Source organism: Apostichopus japonicus, chromosome 22, assembly GCF_037975245.1.
Source record: "Apostichopus japonicus isolate 1M-3 chromosome 22, ASM3797524v1, whole genome shotgun sequence".
NCBI lineage: Eukaryota > Metazoa > Echinodermata > Holothuroidea > Aspidochirotida > Stichopodidae > Apostichopus > Apostichopus japonicus.
In genome coordinates this window covers 24511198-24534875 of record NC_092582.1, presented here as the reverse complement: position 1 = coordinate 24534875, position 23678 = coordinate 24511198, and the positions used below count along the sequence as shown (strand labels likewise).

The 23678-nt window shown below is 34.5% G+C and overlaps 2 protein-coding genes across 3 annotated transcripts; one reads left to right on the top strand and one right to left on the bottom strand.

The window, feature by feature from the left end:
* Positions 1–833: 833 nt before the first annotated feature.
* Positions 834–22923, bottom strand: LOC139963633 (macrophage migration inhibitory factor homolog). 2 transcript variants are annotated; one of them, XR_011791649.1, is made up of 3 exons: positions 22447–22923; positions 4400–4578; positions 834–3675 (listed from the first exon to the last, which is right to left on the bottom strand). XR_011791649.1 is itself a non-coding variant. In XM_071964635.1 (3 exons), exons 1-3 carry the CDS (start codon positions 6015–6017, stop codon positions 3549–3551), a joined length of 414 nt encoding a protein of 137 aa, XP_071820736.1. In that variant the 5' UTR covers positions 6018–6084; the 3' UTR covers positions 839–3548. The 2 variants fall into 2 exon arrangements, 1 of the variants encoding a protein (XP_071820736.1); XM_071964635.1 differs by lacking the exon at positions 22447–22923 and adding an exon at positions 5910–6084 and having other exon boundaries at positions 839–3675.
* On the top strand, positions 7965–14609 carry LOC139963640 (uncharacterized). The gene is made up of 3 exons (XM_071964649.1): positions 7965–8271; positions 8604–8776; positions 11218–14609. Exons 1-3 carry the CDS (start codon positions 8167–8169, stop codon positions 11288–11290), a joined length of 351 nt encoding a protein of 116 aa, XP_071820750.1. The 5' UTR covers positions 7965–8166; the 3' UTR covers positions 11291–14609.
* Positions 22924–23678: the final 755 nt, after the last annotated feature.

Here is a 23678-nt window from a genome sequence, read left to right as displayed (position 1 = left end):
GGTGATGTCACACATTTTTCATGTGAGATATTTTGACTTCGAATTTATTGGGAACCAATCAAATATGTTTATTAAATCTATTGAGATCGGTCAATACTTAATGAAAGTTAAATTGAAACTCCGCGGATGTGATTAAAATAGAATAGATTAATTCCCGTACATATCTTTTTTTGTTTTCTCCTTTCAGGGAACAGGATTTCAGAAGACATTTTGGTGGCTACTATAGGTCATGTTTGGGAAGCAGACGACAAACTGCAATTAAATTATAATGATGAATAAGCCTACACGGAACACAACAAATTACTTACCTCTGATCTCTCTCCTCTGGAGACGAAGAATTTTCGGATTTCGTCACAATGACGTCATTAGCACAAACGGGTGCACCGTATGGACTATCTTACACTTTTAAAGTAACGCTTTAGTCATTAACGTATTTATGTGAATCGTTTATAGTCTCATAATTCATGCCAGGCACATTATATTAGCTTAGGTTTTTATATGTGGATTTTTCATTTAAATGGAGAACTGTTGAGATTTAGTTAGGGAAACCCTGCTATAGACACTTGTTTTTATATTTCGTATCCCACATTGCAGGTTACACCTTGGTTATCAAGCACTCATTGTACAGGGCATGTGATCAATGCTGTTCAAGTAACCTAAACAGACAGACATAGGGGAACTTAGACTTGATGAACTTTTTCGACACAACGCGACCTCAAATTTGTATTTTAATGTCTGTGAAAAACATATATATTTACAATGATTCGTACAAAACATCAAATAGCGTGAGGCAACGACATCGCAGCAGTTTATGTGTACTACCTCCACAAACCAGTGACTTTGATCAACAGTTAGATATAGGAAGGTATACATAAAGACTGAGAGAGTGCGTGGTCGGACTACGGTATAACACATCCATGATTCGAAGCACTGTGGTAATTAGGGGAACAATTCTTGTTGAGAGTTAAATCGGTGACTAATTACTCTAATGAACAATATCTTGAACGATTTCGTTTCCCTGCTCTTCCGTGTTGTTTCAGTTTGTTAGAAGAAAAGACGAATTGTATGATAAGAATGCGAAGAGGGGGCCAGAAAGCTAGGCGTAAACGCCCTTAGTTCTGCTATCGTTAGGTTAGAATAGGCCTAGTAAAGGAAGATGGCCCTATCCGTCTGGAAACCGGCTCGTCGTGGCTGAGTGGCGTAGCATGTGCTACAGGTTTAAGGTGCCGAAAGCGCCAATATCCTCATGTCGAGAAAAGCCGTAGTTTTGTCCGGTGCGCCAATAGGGCCTCTTGTTTCAAAGCCCCAGTACCGACGGTTGGATTACCGGTAGCAATTTATGCCCAATCTCTACCTCATTAAGTGCCAATCGCCGTAAACCACTGTATTTATATCTACGTTTACAGTGTGCATTTCATTTTTCTCGAGGTTGATATGAAGTGGGACCGAGTGGAGGTATGAGGTAGAGATAATCTTTATATACGGGTATATCTAAATGCCAACGCTTCTGTGCTCTGGTTATGCACTCTTGTGGATCAACGTGGATGAAAAGATTCATGCACAGTATGAGTGTGTAAATTAAAATAGTGTTATATTCATTATACATTAATTGATAGCCAACATAACAAGCAGATCATTTTCGGCAATTATAATTCATTTCATTATAACAGGAAATAAGAATAAAAGTTCATATTGAGTATCGCAAACGACCCTTTACATCGAGAACCCTCTTTCATATTGGAACGGGGTAGCATTTTGTCAACCATCAGCTACTTGAAGGACCAACACAGGAAACTTCAAACACAAAATGTCGAATATTTCTCAAACGTACTAATTACTATTACCCATGCTGCATATTTATTTTTCATTTTCAACATCGTTTTTCCTTTTTGTTATGAATTCATAGTTTTAATTGCATGAAAACGCATACATGTTTTTTTTTATCAGGTTTATATTTAAGCTAATAATGACAATCTGTGGATTCTGTATGAACAAGTACATTGACAAATCATTTGTAAATGACAAAGCACTAAATAAATGTAGCAGCATCAACATCAGTTTCTGTTTCATAAGAAAACCTTTTCCATCCGATTGATTTTGTATATTTTATGATTTAAAGCATGAATAAACTATTTTCCTTTCGAAACAAAAAACAGATGATGTATTTTTCCACTTTAAATACTCCAAAATTTAATAAAAATAGTTTTATTTATAGTTAAATAACCCCTCCCCTCCCCTCGACCATGAGGTGATTTCTTTGACTTAGTTGTTACAGTGTTGTTACAATGAAAGTGGTCGTATTACTTAGTCTAACACACAAAACTCAATATTGGACGTCAACAAACATTTGATGGCCTCAAATAATATGCTACAATGCATTTCACATTTGCCAAGGACAAATAGTGTTGAATACCACCTAAATGTGATCTATAGCTCCTAACAACCTTTAAGAACATGTTTTGGTTCAAGTTTTATAATTTATAATAAAAACAGTAAATAAACTGTAACATAAAGGTATGTACTCAGGAGCACGTTGTCGCCGTCACTGTAACCTTAAAGGAGCGTTCCAGAGGTATTAGCATAGTTTAAAGGTGAATATCTCAAACTAGAAAAGCTTTAGAAACAATGCTTTTGCATCTTATCGTTTACTTTAATCCACAAAACAGATTGTAGTAAGAACAATGAGATTAGGCGAAAGTTGTTATGACTTCAAACTAAAAGTAAACAAATTTAACTTTTAATAGTAATAAACAAAACTTGAGAAAAGTTTCTTGACGGTTTAACGGTTAAAATCTCGCTAATTATTAGCAGTTCATTTATTGTGCGTGTGTGTGCGCGTGTGTGTTCAAAGCATGTATTATACGTTGGTTTTTAACTATATATGCTTTAGCGTTATTAGGACCAACCTATACGCGATAATATTACAATCACAAATTATAGTTATTCATAATGACGCATATAGAAACAATCAACTTGTTACACAAGTTTTGAACACACACAAAACAAAACACTCAAGAAAAAATAAAATAATCAAAAGCGAGAAAAATATCAATATCAACAAACAAAACCAAACACACCGATACACACACACACGCACCTAAAACCAATGTAAATTTGCTGCATGCTCAGTGCCCATTAGTTAAGAAATGTGAAGCGATTTTGGTATTGAAATTGGATAAAATATTTCTCATAGAGACTTGGGCTGTACTAGGCCCATCTTAACACAATAGACACTCTGGATAGTTAGTTGCCCAAGGCCTAAGATTAAGGAACCCCATGGATAGTTAATGGGTATCACAACTTACTGATTTAATATATATCATAATTAGTATCGAAGGAATAAAGTGAAGAAAGCACACTGTTGTCAGTGAAATAAAGACTCAACATGTATAGCAGACTTGTACCAGCGCTATTCTGAATTTGATTAATTTTGAATTTATTTCATAGCGAGCGACCTGGGTAGGGGTTGTATAAGGACCGGCACAGTACATGATCTTGTCCATGGGGCCTACAATGCTGTTAAGGTGGGTGGGTTTGACTGAAGTTGCCTATTTTCGTAAGTCTTTGTAATAATCTGGTTTCACATAGTTTGAATAGTGTGGCAGGTCAACGAGAAACTGGTTGCCACGTATCCCGACATGCTTTGCGTCATGTTCATGCATCAAGACGAAGAGGCTGTTGACAGAGAAAATAAGAGCGCGTTATAAAATGGAAACTGTTATATTGTAACTATTCAACTGGCAAAAATAGTAACAGAGAACGAGTTTCATGGGGAGTCTATTTGGGTGTTCCAGTACCTTAAAAAGGGGCAATAATTTAGGCACACATGTACGCGTCTATTTACTCCCTTGTAAGGAGTGAGGGGGGAGGGGGTGAATGGATAGGGAGAGACGGCGTCTATAGTACTCCCTCCCTTGAAGAGGAGTGGTGGCGGGGTGGATGGATAGGGAGAGACGGGCGTCTTTCATACTCCCTCCCTTGAAGAGGAATGGTGGCGGGGGGGGGGGGGGGAGGGGGTGGATGGATAGGGAGAGACAGGCGTCTATACTACTCCCTCCCTTGAAGAGGAGTGGTGGCGGGGGAGGGGGTGGATGGATAGGGAGAGACGGGCGTCTATAGAACTCCCTCCCTTGAAGAGGAGTGGTGGCGGGGGGGGGGGGGGTGGGAGGGGGTGCATGGATAGGGAGAGACGGGCGTCTTTCATACTCCCTCCCTTGAAGAGGAGTGGGGTCGGGATGGTGTATGAATAGGGATACGGGGGAGAAAGAGATTCGAGATTTTTAGATTTTGAGGGTTTTTGTTTATGATTATTAAATTTAATTTATAATAAAGGTATTTGGTATTGTTCAATGACAACAAACCAGTTTCCTGCTCATACATTTTTCTTTCTAGTCCTTACCAATTTCTAGGTATGTCCAACTCGTTCACACCGAATTCAAACATTTTGTTACCGACAGCTAGGGTGTCCTTTGGATCAAGAAAGTTGTTGGTGCCATGCAATTCGAAGAACCCCCACGATTTGCTTGGATCTCCCGCCCGACACATCAACTTCCCACTTCTCATCTCCACGGTTACACTCTGAGGAGGAAACAAACAATATACCATACAGATCAATATGTCACTGCAAATAGTTCAACTTTCGTCACGTTTATAATCAACTGTTAATTTGATTTGGTTTGATTCAAAAACAAAAATATACATATAATACAATAACAAATAATGTGATAGTAACATCATAAAGAAATCGAAATAAAGCAATACAGTATATGAATGGTAGAGGCAACCAAAAATAAGCATAGCTCTTCTGGTTTGGCTCCCATATACAATAAATATTAATGACATGTTTAATTATGTATAAGCAAATACTGAACAAAAAAGATAATTAAATAAACAAAAAATAAGACAAAAACAAGTTCGAAATAACAAACGTTTTTGATGTAATAATGAAATAATGTATTGGGTTGAGAGTTAAAAAGATAATATTTGAGTGCACACTTAAAGGAGTACAAAGAACCTTTTGACCGAATAGAATGTGGGAGACTGTTCCACAAGACTGCACCTGAATAATGTACTTGGGATTGCCTTAACTTAGTACAAGATGACTTAATATGAAGTAAGTTACTACTAATACGAGAATTATGATTATGCAGACTAGAATATCTACTAAAGAAGGAATTATAAATAGTCGGAAGAAGCCCATTGTAATGTTATAAACAAACATGCCTAATTGAAGTTTAAAGAGATGAAATATAGGGAGCACATTTAATTCCTTAAATAGGGGAGAAGAATGATCAATGAAATGAACATTACAAATATTTCTGACAGCACGCATTTGATTAAGATATACACTACGTAATGGCACAATTGGCTGAATGAGTTGTATCATTAAGGACGTTGTACCAGAACATTGGTGCCATTGTCGCAAACGTACAGTTACAAAAGTGTTCTCGAATAGTAAAGCTACTCATCACCAGAATTACGACTGAATTACGACTCTAGAGATCAAACATGATGATTAGCAACTCGAAAATCACTTGTGATCCCTAAAGCCGGATCTCCAAAGAAATACTTTGAAATACTTTAATATATATATATATATATATATATATATATATATATATATATATATATATATATATATATATATATATATATATATATATAATGCAACGCTGAAACGCTAAATCAAGAACATTGAAAAAATAAATAAGTCAAAGTATAGGCTGGGCTAAGCTAGTCAAGGATAGCCTAGTCAAGCCTATAGACCAAGTAAGTCTAGTCAAACCTATAGTTTAGTCTAACCTAGCGCATAATCTACTGCAGCATATAACCTTAGAATATACACCAGCAGCCCAGTCGACCTTACATTCAACACGTACAAAAAGAATTGAACAGATTGTTACTCTTACACTGACGTTACTTCCCAAAGCATCTGCGACCAACTGACATAACTTTTTGATCGTTGAATTTGAGATCGTCTCGGAAGCTTTGTTGGTGTGCACAACGCAGAGCGGCATTTCGAAGTCAAAATATCAGTTGAAATTCCGTTAGTCTCTGAACCGTTGTCGTGTGAATAACAGCTATCAATATGGTCAGGTTTTGCGTGTTTATCAGTCTAATCTCAACATCAGCTTCATATCGTAATAAATGGTGCAATTTTGTTTTTTGTTTCCCTTCCCTTCCGGAGTCATGTGTTTTTTCATCTTATTCCAATACGGCTGTGTTTACAATACAGCTGTGTTTAGTACATAATGCTTAAACGTCTTCTGAACAGTAATAGTTCCGGGGGTGTGTCGATAAACTTGCAGGTAGTTTAGCTAATTTTTTTCATGGTTTTGATCAAAGGGTACTAAGCAAACTGAATAATATAAGCCTGTCTCAACAATGACATATTCGTACCAAAATTGATTTGGGTTTACTATAGAAAAGATATATTGAAGAAAGACAAATACATTTTCCTTCTGTTTTTATCAATTTTATTCAACCGGATATTTATCGGTGAACCATATGAGTAGAGTTTGTATTGCTGATGTCAAACGGATGATTGAAGATAAAATAAAGAAAAATGGATAGGTCGTAGACTATTATACAAAATGTTGTTTATGCCATTTTTAACTTTTGAAGAAAAACAGATATGATTACAAAGTTGGGTATAACAATGCATTGCAAACTTATCAAGGACAAAGAGTGTTGAATGTCATTCAAGATGTTCAGTTGTCCATGTGACCTTGAAAGACCCCCCCCCCCCCCTTTACTCCGTATTGGTTGTGTTTATTTATGACAAAACATCAGGACAATATCGGTTATCAAGTTTAACATCTCGAAAGTGAAAACATATTAACACATTAATGTCTCTTTATGAAAACTTGTGTGATAAAAGTTTGGCTGTAACCTCATAACAGGGAATGCCAAGTACAAGAAACAAAGTTAGTATCAAAATAACAGGAAGACAAGAATTGGAGCAGTTTAAAAAAAAAAGGTATTGTACATTTTGTGACCACGAATTATCAAGTATGTTTCATAATATTATAGTATGTAAACCTACTCTACGAAAATGAAAGTTAGAATAATTGGGCTTCATCACATTTTCGATACATGCTTCATTTTGCATGTCATCCGTGAATTATTTTGTATGTAACTCAATATTGTTAGTCTGTCTGAACGGCATTCCATGAGGTGAATAAACAGAGAATCTCAAAATGGCGTCTTCGTGTTGTTATTGCTGACACGACAAACCGTTGATATGCAAGTTTACTTCATCAGATATGAATTAAAGGTTGGATTCTTTTATACCTTCTTATCTTTGCATTATTTTCTCATAAATCATTATTTGATTGGACCTTTTCGAGAAAATCCCTGTTTTCTTTATAAAGAAATATCACAATCGTCCAAAATATTATCCTACAAATCTGTACACCTAATGATTGTAAATCAATGGAAACATATCCATATTTATTGCAATAATACATAAATAAAAGATGTAAGTTACCAATATTTGAAAATATTCAAATTTGCGAATTTTTCTTCATTATTTATGGATTTATATAGAATCCAGTGCAATACGTTTACAAAAGTCGGCAAGAAAAATTACTTCACAGTATTGAAAGTACATACAAATGATTGTACTTGAGTATATAGCGGGATAGTTCAACAATTGCCTTGCAATACCTTCAATGGATTTATTTATAAAATGATGAGTTAACTTTCTCTTTTTTACCTAATCATTTTAACCATGCATATATATATGGTAAATTGTAATGGTAGAATATCATATATATGTGACTTAAATATAATAAGTTAGTAATTAACAAGGATAGACTTTTATTACGCTTTAACGTTCAATTTTGAAAACAATAGAACAATTAGTTTTGATGGCATAATTTATAACTCTTGAGCGTATGGTGCACTTTTCCTAATTATGAAATTCCTAATTCCTGACAGTTATGATAAACGTCATCGTATATATGCACAGTTGAGGGTATAGTAATGGGAACCATATGGAGGAGTTTGGTAAATAAAGGAAAATCGATTCTCTTAATTCCAAAAATGGAATATTATCTACTGCTTAGAGAAGAATTAACAGAGAAAGACAACTGGATCACATACACTTAAAATAAAATTGTATTATACCAGAAAATTAGGGGAAGACGTTGAATATTTCACAAAATGAGGTGCGTTGTCCATACCAGCGCCGGTTCAGACGTCTTTAACGAGAACTTTCACAAGAAATTCGTGAGCAATATTCAGGAATGGTTTAATGTTGATCATGAGGTAATGCATAATGTGTTAGGAATAAGTTTAAATTTTTCACCAAGAGAGGTATTTGTTTTAAGCGAGATCCGGTATGGCAACAGTGTGTATAGTGGTACCTATATTTATTTTCATATCAGATTGCCCCCATATGAAATATCTAACATATTTTTAAATGTTTCAGTTAACTGTTAAAATAATCTGCACTAACATTACTAGAAGTTCTTCTCATAAGTCTTGTAAACATGTGGTTAGATGAATGTTAAAATAGCCACGGTGGCTAGAATTGTTAACGTCGCCGAGGTGGTTGTGAACATCTTTTATAAAACAAAGAGTTTATTTTTCTCTTCAAGGTTACTGTGTGGATACGAACTGATCTCCGCTTGTTCCGGGACTGTTCTTCTTCGCCGTGTGGTTATTTAGAAGTATTTGGATTCGAAAAGTTAGAAGACGAAGCGTATACAAGGAAGTTACATAAACAAATCAGTCAGTTTATTTCTAAAGAAACGTCAGTGCCAGAGGAAAGGTGAGATTGATTTATACTTATAAATCGCAGTTTAATTTAATTGAGAAAATTACGGTAAAAAGGCCGTCAAATTATGGTTTGGCCGTTATTTCTACTTTATCTTTGATTATGCCATATTTTAAGTTAGACGTAAGAATCGAAGTTTTTTATTACCTATATTTTACCTCATATTATATACGCTGTTCCTGCCTGGTATCATTTTGTTGACTTGTAAAGGATTAGAAAAGAATTAGAGCCTCCTTGAGTTACTGTGCCAAACCATTTAGCCTAGATTTTAACACCCTTATTAACCAAGTTAACAATGCGGCCATGATAGAGTTTAAATGGTTTTCTCATTGAAAATATCATAGAGATGAGAAACGCCTACTCCATAATGAGCTGAAGTAACTTCTTCAACATACTACTTAGGACGATCACGCCAAAACTCCAAACTGTACGCTTTCAAAAGTATTTTGTTTTTATAGAGCTGCCGTATTTATTCAGGGTGTTGTTCCACAAAATCACTCTAATTATTTCATTGACTTTTTATTTATTATTTGTATATCATCCATGCTATTTTAATCTGTATCACCCTTAACTGTTTTTCATATCCTATTTATAAATATGTACTTTCACGTATCCATACTGGATTTCTGGAACTTAACTTTAACTTAAATTCGGCTGTTGGTGAATCCCAATGCTTAGTTGATTATCTCCGTAAGTGCAATGCATAGTTTCTAATACTATTTTTATAGCTCATTTCAGCAATCATTTTCTTTTTATTGGTAATTTACCTGGGATATTCTGTTTACTTCGTTGCATTTTCTTTAGAAATAATCTCCAACTAAATTAGTTAGTTGAGGGGGAAACAATGCTATATACTCTTTCGACCTTTTGTTCTTTAACTCATAAATATTAACCATTAATTACTTTTGTTTTGAAAAGTATCTTCAAAGAATATCCTCCAGTTCATTCGTATCTGTAGCATCATGGGAATATAATCCATGCTCGTTGGTTTCGCAACTTGGATGGGGGTTAATGGGGAGATCTCTCTCTGATCGGTGATGGGATTACACGTTGTTTTCCTCAGCTGGTTGTGCAAGAGGAAGCCCTCTTTCGGACAAATAAATGTGTTTTTTGACTTCCTACAAAAGAAAAAGAAAATAAGACAAACACACAAAACTTACACGCATGTTTATGTATATTTGTTGTTATATTATTTTTAAATTACTGAATGTGGTTATATGTAATTGCTGAAGATACCTTGCGGAAGTATAGGCTACTTTTTGGCAGGAAACATGTAGACAGGGGGATGAAAGAATTTGCATACAAGGTTGTTTTCTTGCGGAGAGGGGGTTGGCTTAGTTGTTCAGTCATCTAGTTGGGGTCTAAAGTTTTCTCCTCCCCTCTGAAAATTTGGTTTGTTTGAGAGTTCCTTTCATTGAGAGTTTCCTTCCATTTTTCATATAGATGAAAAATGGTGCAATATTTTGCAACGATTGAAATTTGAAGAATTTTCGACTCTTTAGGTAGTACCACACATATGTAGGTACTGTGCAGAATATATTCTGGAGTAGTTTGATTTGTCTAAGATTTTAGACGCAAGACATCAGTGTACTATATCGAATCAGTGAGCATTATAATTAAATAACATTTATGAGAAAAATATATATTGAATAACATTGAGTAGGTTAATTATTGATTACCTATTTCCTATTTATTTCCTAGCTCGCACTGTTGAAGTTGAAGCATATACTCGTTGATATTGATATAGGTATATTAATACACATAATACACTGCTAGGCATGTGTTCAAAGGTACCTAAGCCTAACCCCTAAATCCTACCGTTCCTCACGCCCATCCTCACTCTTGTTTGCAGTTTGATTTAACATCGCCGGGAAAAGATTGATGTTGGACTTAAAAACGAGTTTATTAAATTAAAAATTAAAAACAAACAATTGTAATATTAAGACACAATAATCAACATTGCAATAGCTAACCTGACCTTAATTATTCTGCCTACAATTAAGAGATGTTTTCGGGAGCCAGGTAGAATATATACAGTGGGCCCAATATTCACTTAAAAATATAATAATAATCCTTCTGCCTACATTTCCAGGCCGATTTTTCGAGAAATTAATTAATTTCCAAGCATTCCATATTTATTAATATCAGTTAAGCAATCCATAAAACCAGCAAAGTGTAACACGTTTTTTGATCTCACAATTTGGCATGATATTCACATACTACAACTGAATTTCAAATCATCCTGAAAGAAATGACCTTTAGCCCTACGTAGACCTAAAACTAAATACTGTAATTTGTCAGGTAAAAACTGGGGGGGGGAGGGGAAGGTGCAATTCTCTCAGTTGTCCGTGTGAATACGGGAAGAAACAAGTTCTTGCAAGTGATGTTTGACCTTCATAAATAAGCCTCAAATTTTTGTTTTTATCTCTTTACAGATTTTTCGTGATTTTTCGGAAAGTTTGGGGTACCAACTACTCCTTACCGAATGGCAGTCTACTCAGCGAGTAACATCTTTTCGTTATCTATTTATTCAACTCAATTTAAAAGAATTGAATAATTGCTGATGGCTTAGCTTTTTCTCTCCAGATTTCAAGGAAAGACAGTTCCTGCTGTGGATTCGTGTACGCCATACTGTAATTTAATAACAATTTGTTAGCATAGAATTCATCGGACTAGTATATGGTTCAGATAGTCGCTCATTGACACTCATACTGTGAAAACTTTAGAAGAATGTCCGAATCGAATCAATTGATCGATAATTTTGATTAATACTAATTGTATCGATAGATTTGGCAGAGCAACGTGGAAAAGTAAGAAAGAAAATTTTCTGTCCTGCGTTTCAAAGCTATTTTCCATATTGCACGTGACTGTTGGATATTAATGTAACGTATATAGGCCTATGGTTAGTTTATGAATCACTATAAGTAAATTTCTCTCCAAATAATCAACAGTTCTTTACAAACAATAAGCTTATATTGGTTTATATCACTTTTCTAGGAGTCACTCCAAACCTCAACTCTGACATTAAAGTCAGAATTTGTAAGGAAATTGTAAGTTAATAATTTAATGACGTCATGTTTATGGCGAGATAAAAATAACTACAGAAGTCCAGTGTATTATCTTAATTATACAAAGAAAATTAGCTGGGTGATTTGTTATAGTTATTCCAATTCAAATGCACATAGTCCATTCCAAATGCATTTAAAGGATTGATGCATATACAAGTCGAGTGTATTATCTTAGTTAAACAAACGAAAATCAGCTGGATGATTTGTTATGGTCATTCCAAATGCAAATAAAGGATTGATTCATATAAAAGTCGAGTGTATTATCTTAATTAAACAAACGAAAATCAGCTGGATGATTTGTTATGTTTAATTGTGATGCATATATATGTCTTCTATAAGGACAAACAGTTGTGCTGAGAACTTGTAACTGACAAAGTGTACTATAATCCCTAAGATTTTCCTAGAATTTAAACCAGGGTTCGGTTTCTTCCGGAAGAAACCTATTTCTTCCGGGGACGTGGAAGAAACTGGAAGAAACCGGAAGAAACTGGAAGAAACTGTGAAAATTGGCTTATAAGCAGCACATCCCACATACATGATAAAGAGACAAATAGTTTACCACCATCTGACTGAAATGCATACCATTGAAACCATTAAAATATGATATTTTTGTTTTGATTATAATTTTGGGTTGTTTTCCTACACTAAAAGATATTTGCTTATAAATAACAATATTGAAGGACTATACAGGTACTAATTATCTCGCGATCCCCCCATCAACCAGAACTGCATAACTGGCCATACTGTATAAATGATTAACCTGGATTGGCCCATGAACTGAGGATTTAATACAATGAACACCAAGAAAGTAGCCGAACAATATCTGTTAGATTTAGGCAACAGTTTAATTTCTGCAACTCCCTAAATTACAACTTGTAGTTAACCACCATCTTGTCATCTTGTCATCCCAACCTCAAAAAGAACAAACATCCACAATTAAACACAGCTGGCCACGAGCCAGCCCTCATTTCACACTACAACTTCCAGTCGAATCTGTAACCCTCATGCCTTAAGTTCAATCTCCCCAAAATATGGTCATAGTGGTCAGTTTAATCGTAGTTATGAGTGTGCATTGTAGTAGGCCTACACTAATTTCCAGGAAAATTTCTACTAAGAACTGTGCTATAATCAGGACCATCCTGGTCTGTAAAATATACCTTGCCCATAGTTGTTCCCTGAATTGTCCGCTGCTAGTAGCCTAGTACTATATTGTGTACAGTATATGCTGGAAGCAGGTCATGTGCTCCAAACCTAGATATAGACTACCTACATGACACTATAGTGCTTCTTGTCCATTTATTACATAATTTGAAATCATTGCAGGTTGTTATGAAACTTTATCAACAGTTTTTCCCCAAAAAATGAGTTTCTTCCATTTTGTCCGGAAGAAACTGGAAGAAACCTATTTCTTCCGAGTGGAATAAACCGCGGTTTATTCCGCGGTTTTTTCCACCCCCGGAAGAAACCTGCGAACACTGATTTAAACTGAATGAAAACTGAATTTAAACCGAATATTTTTGTGGTACAGTCACGGTACATTGCTCCTGCGTTATAAGAGAGTTGCATCAGGAACGATGAAATGAGGCCAATAAATGGATTGTCAGTGAAAATATTGAAAATTATATTAAATTGGGGTAAATATCGTTTGTTGTAAAGAATTGAAACGTTAATAACAAAGTAATTTAACATAACAACAAAATAATGCTTTATAAGGTTAATGACTGTATTTCGACACTAACACCGATGACATTGACCCTTTATTAGGCATTGTATATTGAAGAGAGCTGTAATCCTTATATACTTTAACATTTACGAGGACTCCTTCAATATGTTAGTTGATAAGTTAATGATTGTTAGATATCCGATTTAATTTCGTGTTAACTTTATTGATTTCATTAAAAGAGAAGCAAGTCGAACTGTCTTAAAAAGGATATATATATTAAATACAGTGTACAACTCCACACAAAAAAGCCGGAAGAGTTGTCATATTCCAGTTTTGAAATCAGTTATAATCAGTTGTAATTTTCTTTACAGATTATTTGGCCAGAAATATTAAGCAAGGTTAAATATACAAACATTGAAATATGCCTCAATTGTTGGTTTTATTCGATGTCTCTATTAATTCCAATATTTATTTTCCGTACTAAAGATGGGACCCTTTTGTATGTTTTAAATCTAAAATATTGACGTTCGTGTCAACAAAATATTGTCAATAATAATGAGAATGAAAATAAGAAGTTATCTTATATTGTGAGGTACATATTATTATGTTTACCGGTGAATTAATAAACATCTTTCCCTTCTCTTTACCCATCCTCCTGAATGCCTTTAAATTGGGCCAAATTTCAAATCACCCCCAAATGATTTTGGTAGAGGTATAAACTTTTATGGATTTCAGACGTTTCTGCTAAGGACATTTCCTCTTCACTATCAAAGTTAACATACACAAAGATAAAGACCCTAAATTCCAGCCTTGACAGAATATTATAGAATTTAGCTGTGGCTGTAAAATCATCACAGAGCAGGTACTGTATATTCTTGGCATACTACACATGTTGCTATTCAGTTTGATATGTTGATATAAATTAAAAGCCTTAATTAATGCTTTATTGTATTATTCAGGAAGTAAGTCTGTTCATCGCCTCTAAAGAAGTGGTAATGAGACAATCGTTTCACAATTGATACGAAGCCTAATAAAGCTCTCTCTGTATATATACATATAACATAGAACATATAATATATAATATATAACATAAAACATACATTACATGATATATAACATATAATGTATGATATATAACATAAAACATATCACAATTGATACGAAGCCTAATAAAGCTCTCTCTCTCTCTATATATATAACATAGAACATATAATATATAACATATAACATATAATATATAACATATAACATATCACAGTTGATACGAAGCCTATAATAAAGCTCTCTCTGTATATATACATAAAACATATAATATATAACATATAATATATAACATATAATACATGATATATAACATATAACATATCACAGTTGATACGAAGCCTAATAAAGCTCTTTCTGTATATATACATATAACATAGAACATATAATATATAACATATAATACATGATATATAACATATAGCATATCACATAACATATCTTATAACCTGTCAGGGAGAAATGGAGGAGCTGACAGCAGGATACACTTCATATTAAGATGCACGCCCGCTGTTGATTATTCTATTCTCATTAAACAGGCCTTTTTGTTCTTCAAACAGCTATTCTATATTACACTGCGTTTGTGCCTATATCCCGATGAATCAACTACTATACAGTATCAGTAAAACTCACGCCTAGTGTCGCTCTCCAAAACCTGGAGTGTTTACTTGTACGTGGCTGAAGAATGCAATCAAGAAATACTCAAAAAAAGCAAAGTAGTATTAAAATTTCCACAATCCGTATATAAATATTCTTATATACGTTGACGTGAGTGATCACTTAATAACGTTAATGGTTACATTTAACAGTTCTTAAATCATAAATTACTTAAATTTATCTTAAATGACGGTAACAGCTCAAATGATCATCAGATTCTTCTACCGCCACGACATGTTGAAGGATTCAAACTTTGTTCTGGCCGAGGAATTATTTTAATTCTTTCATCAATAATGACACTGTATTATTCTCTGACTAAACATTGAGTATTTGAGATACCTTCTCTTGTATACCAACAAATAATTTGTATAGATTTACACGTGATAGGCTATTGAATTTGTGCATATTATTCTGGGGAATTGTGACTTTATATTTATGGGACTGTTTGAAATTTAAAAAAAAAAAACAGAGGTTGTAAACATGTCAACGAGAGGAAAGTCGTTTTTTATTCGTGATATTTTGGAATCGGAAACAAGTTCACCCGACATGGGCAACTCGAACAATCAATGCACCGAAGATTTTTATTCAAACAGTACCACAGGTAAGAATTTTGAATGGAAAAAAAAAGGTTTTCTGCTTCCCGCTTACTTGTCGGTTGTATTTCAGAGAAGAAGCAATAGTTATCGACCATCAGTGGTCTATATTATGAAGAAACATTCCAAAATTTGTGTTCCAATGTAGGAAAATATCACAAGTGTAATGGTCCTTCACACATATAAGGAGAATGATTGATCTATATATACACGTGTAGAACAACAATATACAGTTGATGTTTCAAGTTTTAGTGTATCTATAACGTTTCCAGTACTGCAGATGATATTGAAGTTTTTAACATTCCCTAATATCCACATTAGTTCCAGTGTGAACACTTTGTGCAATTAGTTTGAAATAAGCCTACAAAAACAATACCGAAAGAAGTAGATAATTAACAGCTATTTGAGCACTTTCAAATCCATGTCCATTCCAAGGGGGCAAAGATTGTTGGGAGTTGTTAAACATGTTAGCTAACGCTATATACATATGCCTATGAGCCAGATGGCGGCGCCGCACCGCCCCGCCGCCAGCCGATGCTTCTCCTTTAAGTTTTGAAACGCTGGAACATAAAAACTATTTACTTGGTACATGAACAGGCGGGTTGCACCACTGAAATTAAATGCAAAATTTTGAACATTGCTCACGTAACTTGACTATATAATTTTATATATAAATAGACTAAGAATATTGTTTAAGAAAACTGCGGGTTTTACCGCATAGCTATACGTCAAATGCCTAAACATAAACGACTGTTGTGATTTTTCGGGGAAATTTAAAAACAAACATTTCATTTTAATTAGACCTCGTAGTCATACGAACATTGCTCACTTGACTAGACAAAGGTTGCTTAATGTTTGTTATGTAATTACTGAGCAGGGAAAAAAACAATAATAACAAATCATTTTTCGTCAAATATTCATGTATTTTCGCATTTATATTTTACTTATTCATGTTGTTTTAAATAAGTTACATCGGTGATAATATACAAACCATAATCCCCAAAATATGACTGGACTATTACATAATTATAACAAAGCTTATCATTACAAATATCTTAGAAAATTTGTTGTAACTACGATTCATGTATATATAGAGTATGGTATAACCTATCAATGAAGAGAGAGGTTATATAACGTAACAGGTTTGTAAAATAACACTTGGAATATACGAGTTATTATTCTAGGTTGTTTAACGTGTGTAATCAAATGTAAAATAAGTGATTTTACTTTCGTTCCTGTCTTCATTAGGGTGGCAAAACAACTCTTGGACTTTAAAGGAAGATCACCGAAAAACTACTTCATTTGATTCAAGACGTATTTTATCTGATCGTAAACATGTGTATAATCCAGTTCATCATTCAAGATGGTGTAATTGTCTTACATTTCCGTCCTCTTTGATTCGTGGGTCCACTCCTTTACCAGGGACACTTCCCACTGGTCCTCTCTTACCAAGACGTAAACGCACCATATTTCAAGGGGAACAATTGACCAGTGAGTTTTAGTCCTTCCACGTATACATTTACAAGCAAAGATATAATTTTCTTACGCCTAAATCTAAGTGCCGGTAAGGTGCTCGTGGCCATTTTCACACCCAGTATATAACATGCAGGTGGCTCGCAACCATTCCCAATGTCTATAATACTCCTGATAAAACACAGTCGTCACTGCTCAGTTTCTTTGAGCGTTACTCATGCAGGACATATATATATATATATATATATATATATATATATATATATATATATATACATATATATATATATATATATATATATATAAATATATATGTATAATTGAAATCGTAATGAGTTGGAAAATCAAGAACAGTGTAAAAACCTTCAGCCTCCACCGGGATACGCGGAAACCCTAACCTCTAGGCTATGGACGCTGATTGTATGTCCAGAGGTTCGAAAGTGGTAAGGAAGGTCGTAATTCCACTGTAGGCGTTTGATACCTGTATCGAACAATACTAGTTCTGTTTCTGGTGACATATTTTGCCTTACTCTAGAGATCAAACAAGATGCTAACCAACTAGAAATCATTTGTGATTTGATCTAAGGCCGGATCTCGAAAGAGATACTTTGAACAGACTTTATGTTATTGAAATGAAATGAATATAATATATATATATATATATATATATATATATATATATGTATATAATATTTATACATACATCTATGACCTCAAATATGGTATTTAGTAACAAAGTTAATGGGAAATTACCTCTAAAATTATAAACAATTGGAGCATGTCATGGCATAACATATATTCGATACCACTTTTCGTCAGTTTTAGAAAGAACTTTCAGTGCCAAGAAATACCTGGGTCTTCATGAGAGGTGTGTGCTAGCAACTAGACTAGGGCTTGAAGAAGCTCAAGTCAAAACATGGTTTCAAAATAGAAGGTTGGTCTTTCTTTCTTACTCTTTTTCTTTTTGTACTCTGGAAGATAAGCCGAAACATATTGCGTTGATTAGTAAGATAATCTAGTTGTAAACCAGAATCAGCCACGTCAGATCAGTATGTACTATATAGTTACCCCAAAACATCTGCGGCCCTCACATACAATTTGCAAGGTTCGTATGCGTAAAGCATTTGTACATAAGCAAGGATGTAAGGAAAGGTATTTCGATCTCGATTCGACATACGCACACCCATACAGTGCTTTGTCCTATTTGGTATACAAAATCGGACATCGCTCTGTAGATATAATAACTTTGCTAATTTTGGTGAAAAGGAGGGTGCTTGGATAGAACCTGGTGCAATATTTGCAACTTTTGAAACAATGTTGAAGATTTGTCGGGGTTTTAGATTGTACCGCATACTTTTTTAATAATTTTTAAATTAGAATTTTTTTGAATATTATGTTTGCCAGTGGAGAGAAAAAGAGAGGGGGGGGGTCTAAGCTGCTAAGTCCCCTCAGAACTATACATGGTAGCGCCCCTGCCAATGAAAGTATAGTGTTACTGATTTTAGCGTTACTTTTGTGAGTACATCGTTGAATCTTCTAAGCCTGACAAAAATTACTGCATGACTGTTTGGTAACAGGCTATAATATCACACTTCTTGTTCACAAATTCTGTGACAGGAGAATAGAATATGTTCCTGTTATAGATAATGCCTCGCCTGGGTCTGCGTGATTTGAGTCAACCTGTATATTGACATCATTAACGATTTTCATCGGTTTCTTCCATTACAGAACAAAATGGCGAAAAGTCACTGGCAATTGTAAGGAGAAGCCCCGCTCTGTTCCAGGTCGGAACTTGAAATCTAATCGGAGGACATCTTTCAATAAAGCCATTTGGTTGAAGACAATCAAGAATTAAAATTAGTAGCGAGGAAATAAACTAACCGCGTGTATATAAATCGTTGTTAAGCTGAGCCAGTGGTACACATAAGGCTGCATTTGTATGCATGGCGAAAACGCTGTTTCCAATATTGATAGGTAAAGCGCTATTCCCGATAAGTTTATTACTAAACAAGAGATAGTTATCTGAAGCCGACTATGTTCTGACAGATTTATCCTCCGTCGTCCATTGAAGACAAATATTGCAACAGACGGTCATTATACATGGTTTTCCTGCGATTTTGTTTACCGGAATAAAACTGTTTTTGTCTTTTTGTTAGAAGTATTTACAAATACCCGTTTCAGAACTAAGACATAGAAAAACAAGAACTTTGGGGTTATCATTCATTCAAGAAAATGTCTTCAAATGTTTATTCAAATTGTTTCTATGAACCATTTTGATTCAGAATATCGCAATTTCTGTAAAATAGTTGCTATGTAGACAATGAATCATGATCAGGAGTTATTTATTAATGTTGTTTACTTTCTGTGGTGTGTCCCTTATCTGTAAATACAAACATTGAGTGGTGATTATAAATCATATTCATGACGGTAATGCATCTTATCATCAGTTACTTGATATTATAAAATCATAACCACAACTTAAACTAGTCTTTGTCAAGAATGTCTAGAAATAATTTTAATGATAAGTCTTGGATTACCCCTGGAATTAAACAAATCAATTTCTCCAAGAATAAATCTATGGTAAGTGTACATTAATAATCCTAATCATAAGATTAAACTTATGTCATATAGAATTGCATTAAAACGATGATTATCCGACCTGCTAAATAAGCATGTTAATGTTTTGATGGATTAAAGATTGGAAAGGCTCCAGATGTTGACGGTATTCGGCTTAAATTTGTATTAAATCCGTTTCCCACTATACGTGCTATAACCCCTGTATTGGTCAATATCTCCAACGATGTCTTTTCAGCTGGGATCCTAATGGACAAAAGTTATTCCATTATTCAAAGAGGGTGATACAACTTTGCCAGAAACTTATAGACCTATTAGTTTACTTCCCTCCATCAATAACCTTCTTGAGAGTGTCATAGAGAAAAGGTTACGTACTTTCTTAACACAAAAATTATATTATTTTGTTATATTTTTTCAGTTTGAATTGATAGGGAGGGTCAATGCACTTGCCCTGCTTTATTATCAATTATCAACAGTAAACATTCTCAGCTTGATCAGATGACAGTTGAACATTTAATACGTACTTTTAAAGAAATATTTTAAATTGGGATTTGTGGGAATGCTAATAATATGATTCCCAGTTATTTATCCAACAGGATTTACAGAACAGATGGATCAAACTATTTACAATGCATGAAACCTATAGAAGGTTTTCAACAAATCAGTTATACCTTGAATTCTTTAGACTTCTTAAAGATTAAAGTTATTGACCCGTACAACACCCATGGGCATAGGAGCCCAATTTATTACCCACAAATTTCGAATTTCAAAGATTAGGGGGATCTCACCAGTATGCCTTTCCATATTTGTTACATTTTTCGAGCAAAGCATTACAGCACCCCCTCCACTTCTCCCCCACTAACAAATATGCTATTTTTAGTGATAAATTGCTTCCATTGCTTCAGGGTACATGGTTCTTTCAGAGGTTATTATGTCTAGTACAAACAATACAAAATAATGATTACAATTCTTTCCTTTCATATATTTTCAACTTGTGCAGCTCTAAAGTTACTATTTCTTGCTGCGATTCAGCATGAGGAGGGGTTTTGGTGCTATTTTTGTTTACCAAAGTAACCATGTTAGAGCTGTCAGAGTTTATACTTAAAAGTATTAAGTTCTTAAACCTAAACAAATTTCAGGGTTCTAGCTTTCCTCAATATTAATTTATGAAGTTGATAAGTTGCTCCGATGTACAAAAGAGGTCGTCTTTGACAGCCAATAACTCAAACGCGTCATGCTGAAAAAAATGTGATTATTTTTTCAGGAAGATAAATAGTACCACCATGTTTGCAAAAAAACAAATTCAGGAGGGTGTTTTGCCTAATTTTGAAATGAAAAATTCTCGAGGTTTGGGATTTAAAAAAAACAACACATTTTTGCTGTTTTGATGTTCCACATGTTTTGAGCCAAGGTATATTGTACTTCAAGCTCATTCAATTCAATACTGTGCAGTTTTTAATGTCATATAAACAAATACCATTTGCAGTGTACTTGTCTGTTTCTGGTTTAATTCATTTAATTAAAAGACTTTACTATAAAATGAATGTCAACCAGTACATACATATACAGTGTGTAACAGTACATACCTTTACTGCGTGTACACGTACATTGTGTATGAGTGTTAGGTGTAAACATAGTCTTATTGACCTTATTGTTCTTATACAAATGGATCCCCAAATGCGCCATACGTGATACCGTTAGTGCTTATATATAATGAAACCATCAATAACACATCCAATTAGCTATCCCACCCACAGACTAACTTTGTTTTTGTACAGCGTTGGCTGTAATAAACACCAGAGGAAAAGGTTTTATCCTTAGTTGAAAAAGTATCGTTAAACCATACTAACAACTAATATAGGTCTATTGGACAAAACCGTGTACCAGTCCACAATTAATCCTACGCTATTTGGGATGAGAATGAAAAGTTCCAAAAGTAACAATTTCCTTCAAGTGTGTAGCCTGTAGCTATGACTTACTGCTTTTAAAGTAATTTAGTAAACGAGTGTACTTATATGGAGGAGGTCAACGGGACAGTGGTTTGACAACCCTTCTATAGTGTCGCGAATTTATCAAGAAATTTCCCAAAATAAACAAAATACGTATGAACTTCATCCAGGAAAGAAGAATTCGGCAGCGAAGACTATAAAGTATGCTGATAATATAACGTCACACTGATACCATTGATAGCTATATACAATCATCTTTCCGTAGATTTACAATGCCTGTGAAAATACGGCCGACATACTTAGCTTGATGCACCATGAGTTTAACATCTAAAAATAATAATATCATTATTAAAAAGGAAAATTAAATGAATTAAACATAACAGGAAGTAAATTATTTTTAATTGCTGTCATATAGAAATAACGTTCGACATTTACCACTGTCAACTAAATTCAGTGGTTACAAGCCTATGTAAATCTATACTAGGATACGGTAACTCAGCGACGCTTAGATCTGTATGTTCTGTCATATATATATATAACGCTGATGGAATACTGTTGATAGTGATCTCTCTGATATTAGATCTGTATGTTCTGTTATGTATAGATAACGCTGATAACAAATATTTTCAATGGAATGTGTACTTACATGGGTTGACGAGTGGTAAACGGGACAATACTTTGTCTCCCAATATCTGTTAATCTCCAAAGCTTTCGGGAAGTCAGGAAGGTAAAATTACCTAAAAACTTCACCACCTGATAAGAATTATCGTTATGCTATAGTTTAAAGTGTATCCCGGTATAAAACCTAGGTGATCCTCTCGAAAAATTAAATCCTCCTCAATAAGGAATCATTTTCTCAGCCCACGAAAAGATGCAGGTCTCTGAAAACTATTGCTCCTGAATTCATGGTACATCACTTAGGATTACGAAATCATTGCGAAAAATTCACAAGGTAAAATCCTGGGATATTGATCCAATGAGAATAATTTGCACAAACATTTCCATGGATGAAGAGCACGTTCTTATTGATGCCTTTGAAGTAAATATTATTTAACTAAATGGTTACACTATCACCAGCAGTCCCCGTACGTTCAATTGCTATTGCTGGATTGTATGCACGAGCAACGAGCCTATTCAAGCTATAACTTAATACAATACTGTATGACCTGGATTTTTCACAAAGCTAAAGCCACCTGCGGGTTTTTCTCATTCAGGATGGGATTTAACTCGTATTGTAATGCTAATCTTACCGGATGTTTACTCGCATGTCGAAATTATTCCTGAATCACGTGTATGGCAAAGCAAAATACCCACTAATGATATATTCCAATTTGATTCTGTCGGAAAAATTGGATCATTGCTCAATGCCGGTCTTGTTTTGAACCGGTACTCCAGGTTTTACAACTGAAAATGAAAGCTTATAGGCAATACAATTTTATTATCGGTTAAAACTTAGACCGATTGTCTGGTTAATAATCGGAGTTGATCATTGTTAATCAAGGTTTTTCGACCGACAATGCTAGATTATGGACTAATTAACCGGACTAATCGTTTGTATCCATATATGCCAAATGTCCATAATGAGCAATATTTCGATGGTCATCTTGTTTAAATTATGTACATTAAAACAAGTTGGCCTTTAACCTCCCATCAACTCTTAATCTCAACCTCAACTATACCAGCCTCACCTGTTTGAGAATTACTGTATAGCCATGACCTTCTGGGTGACCTTGATGCATGACAGGAAAAGAGTATAGCTTGAAATTACAAGTCAGTACATCGACTACATGTTACACAGACAGGGGCGGCGATTTGTTACAAATATTGGGGGGGGGGGTGACATTTGCTTGGGTGCAGGCGCCTAGCAACTTCCATCCC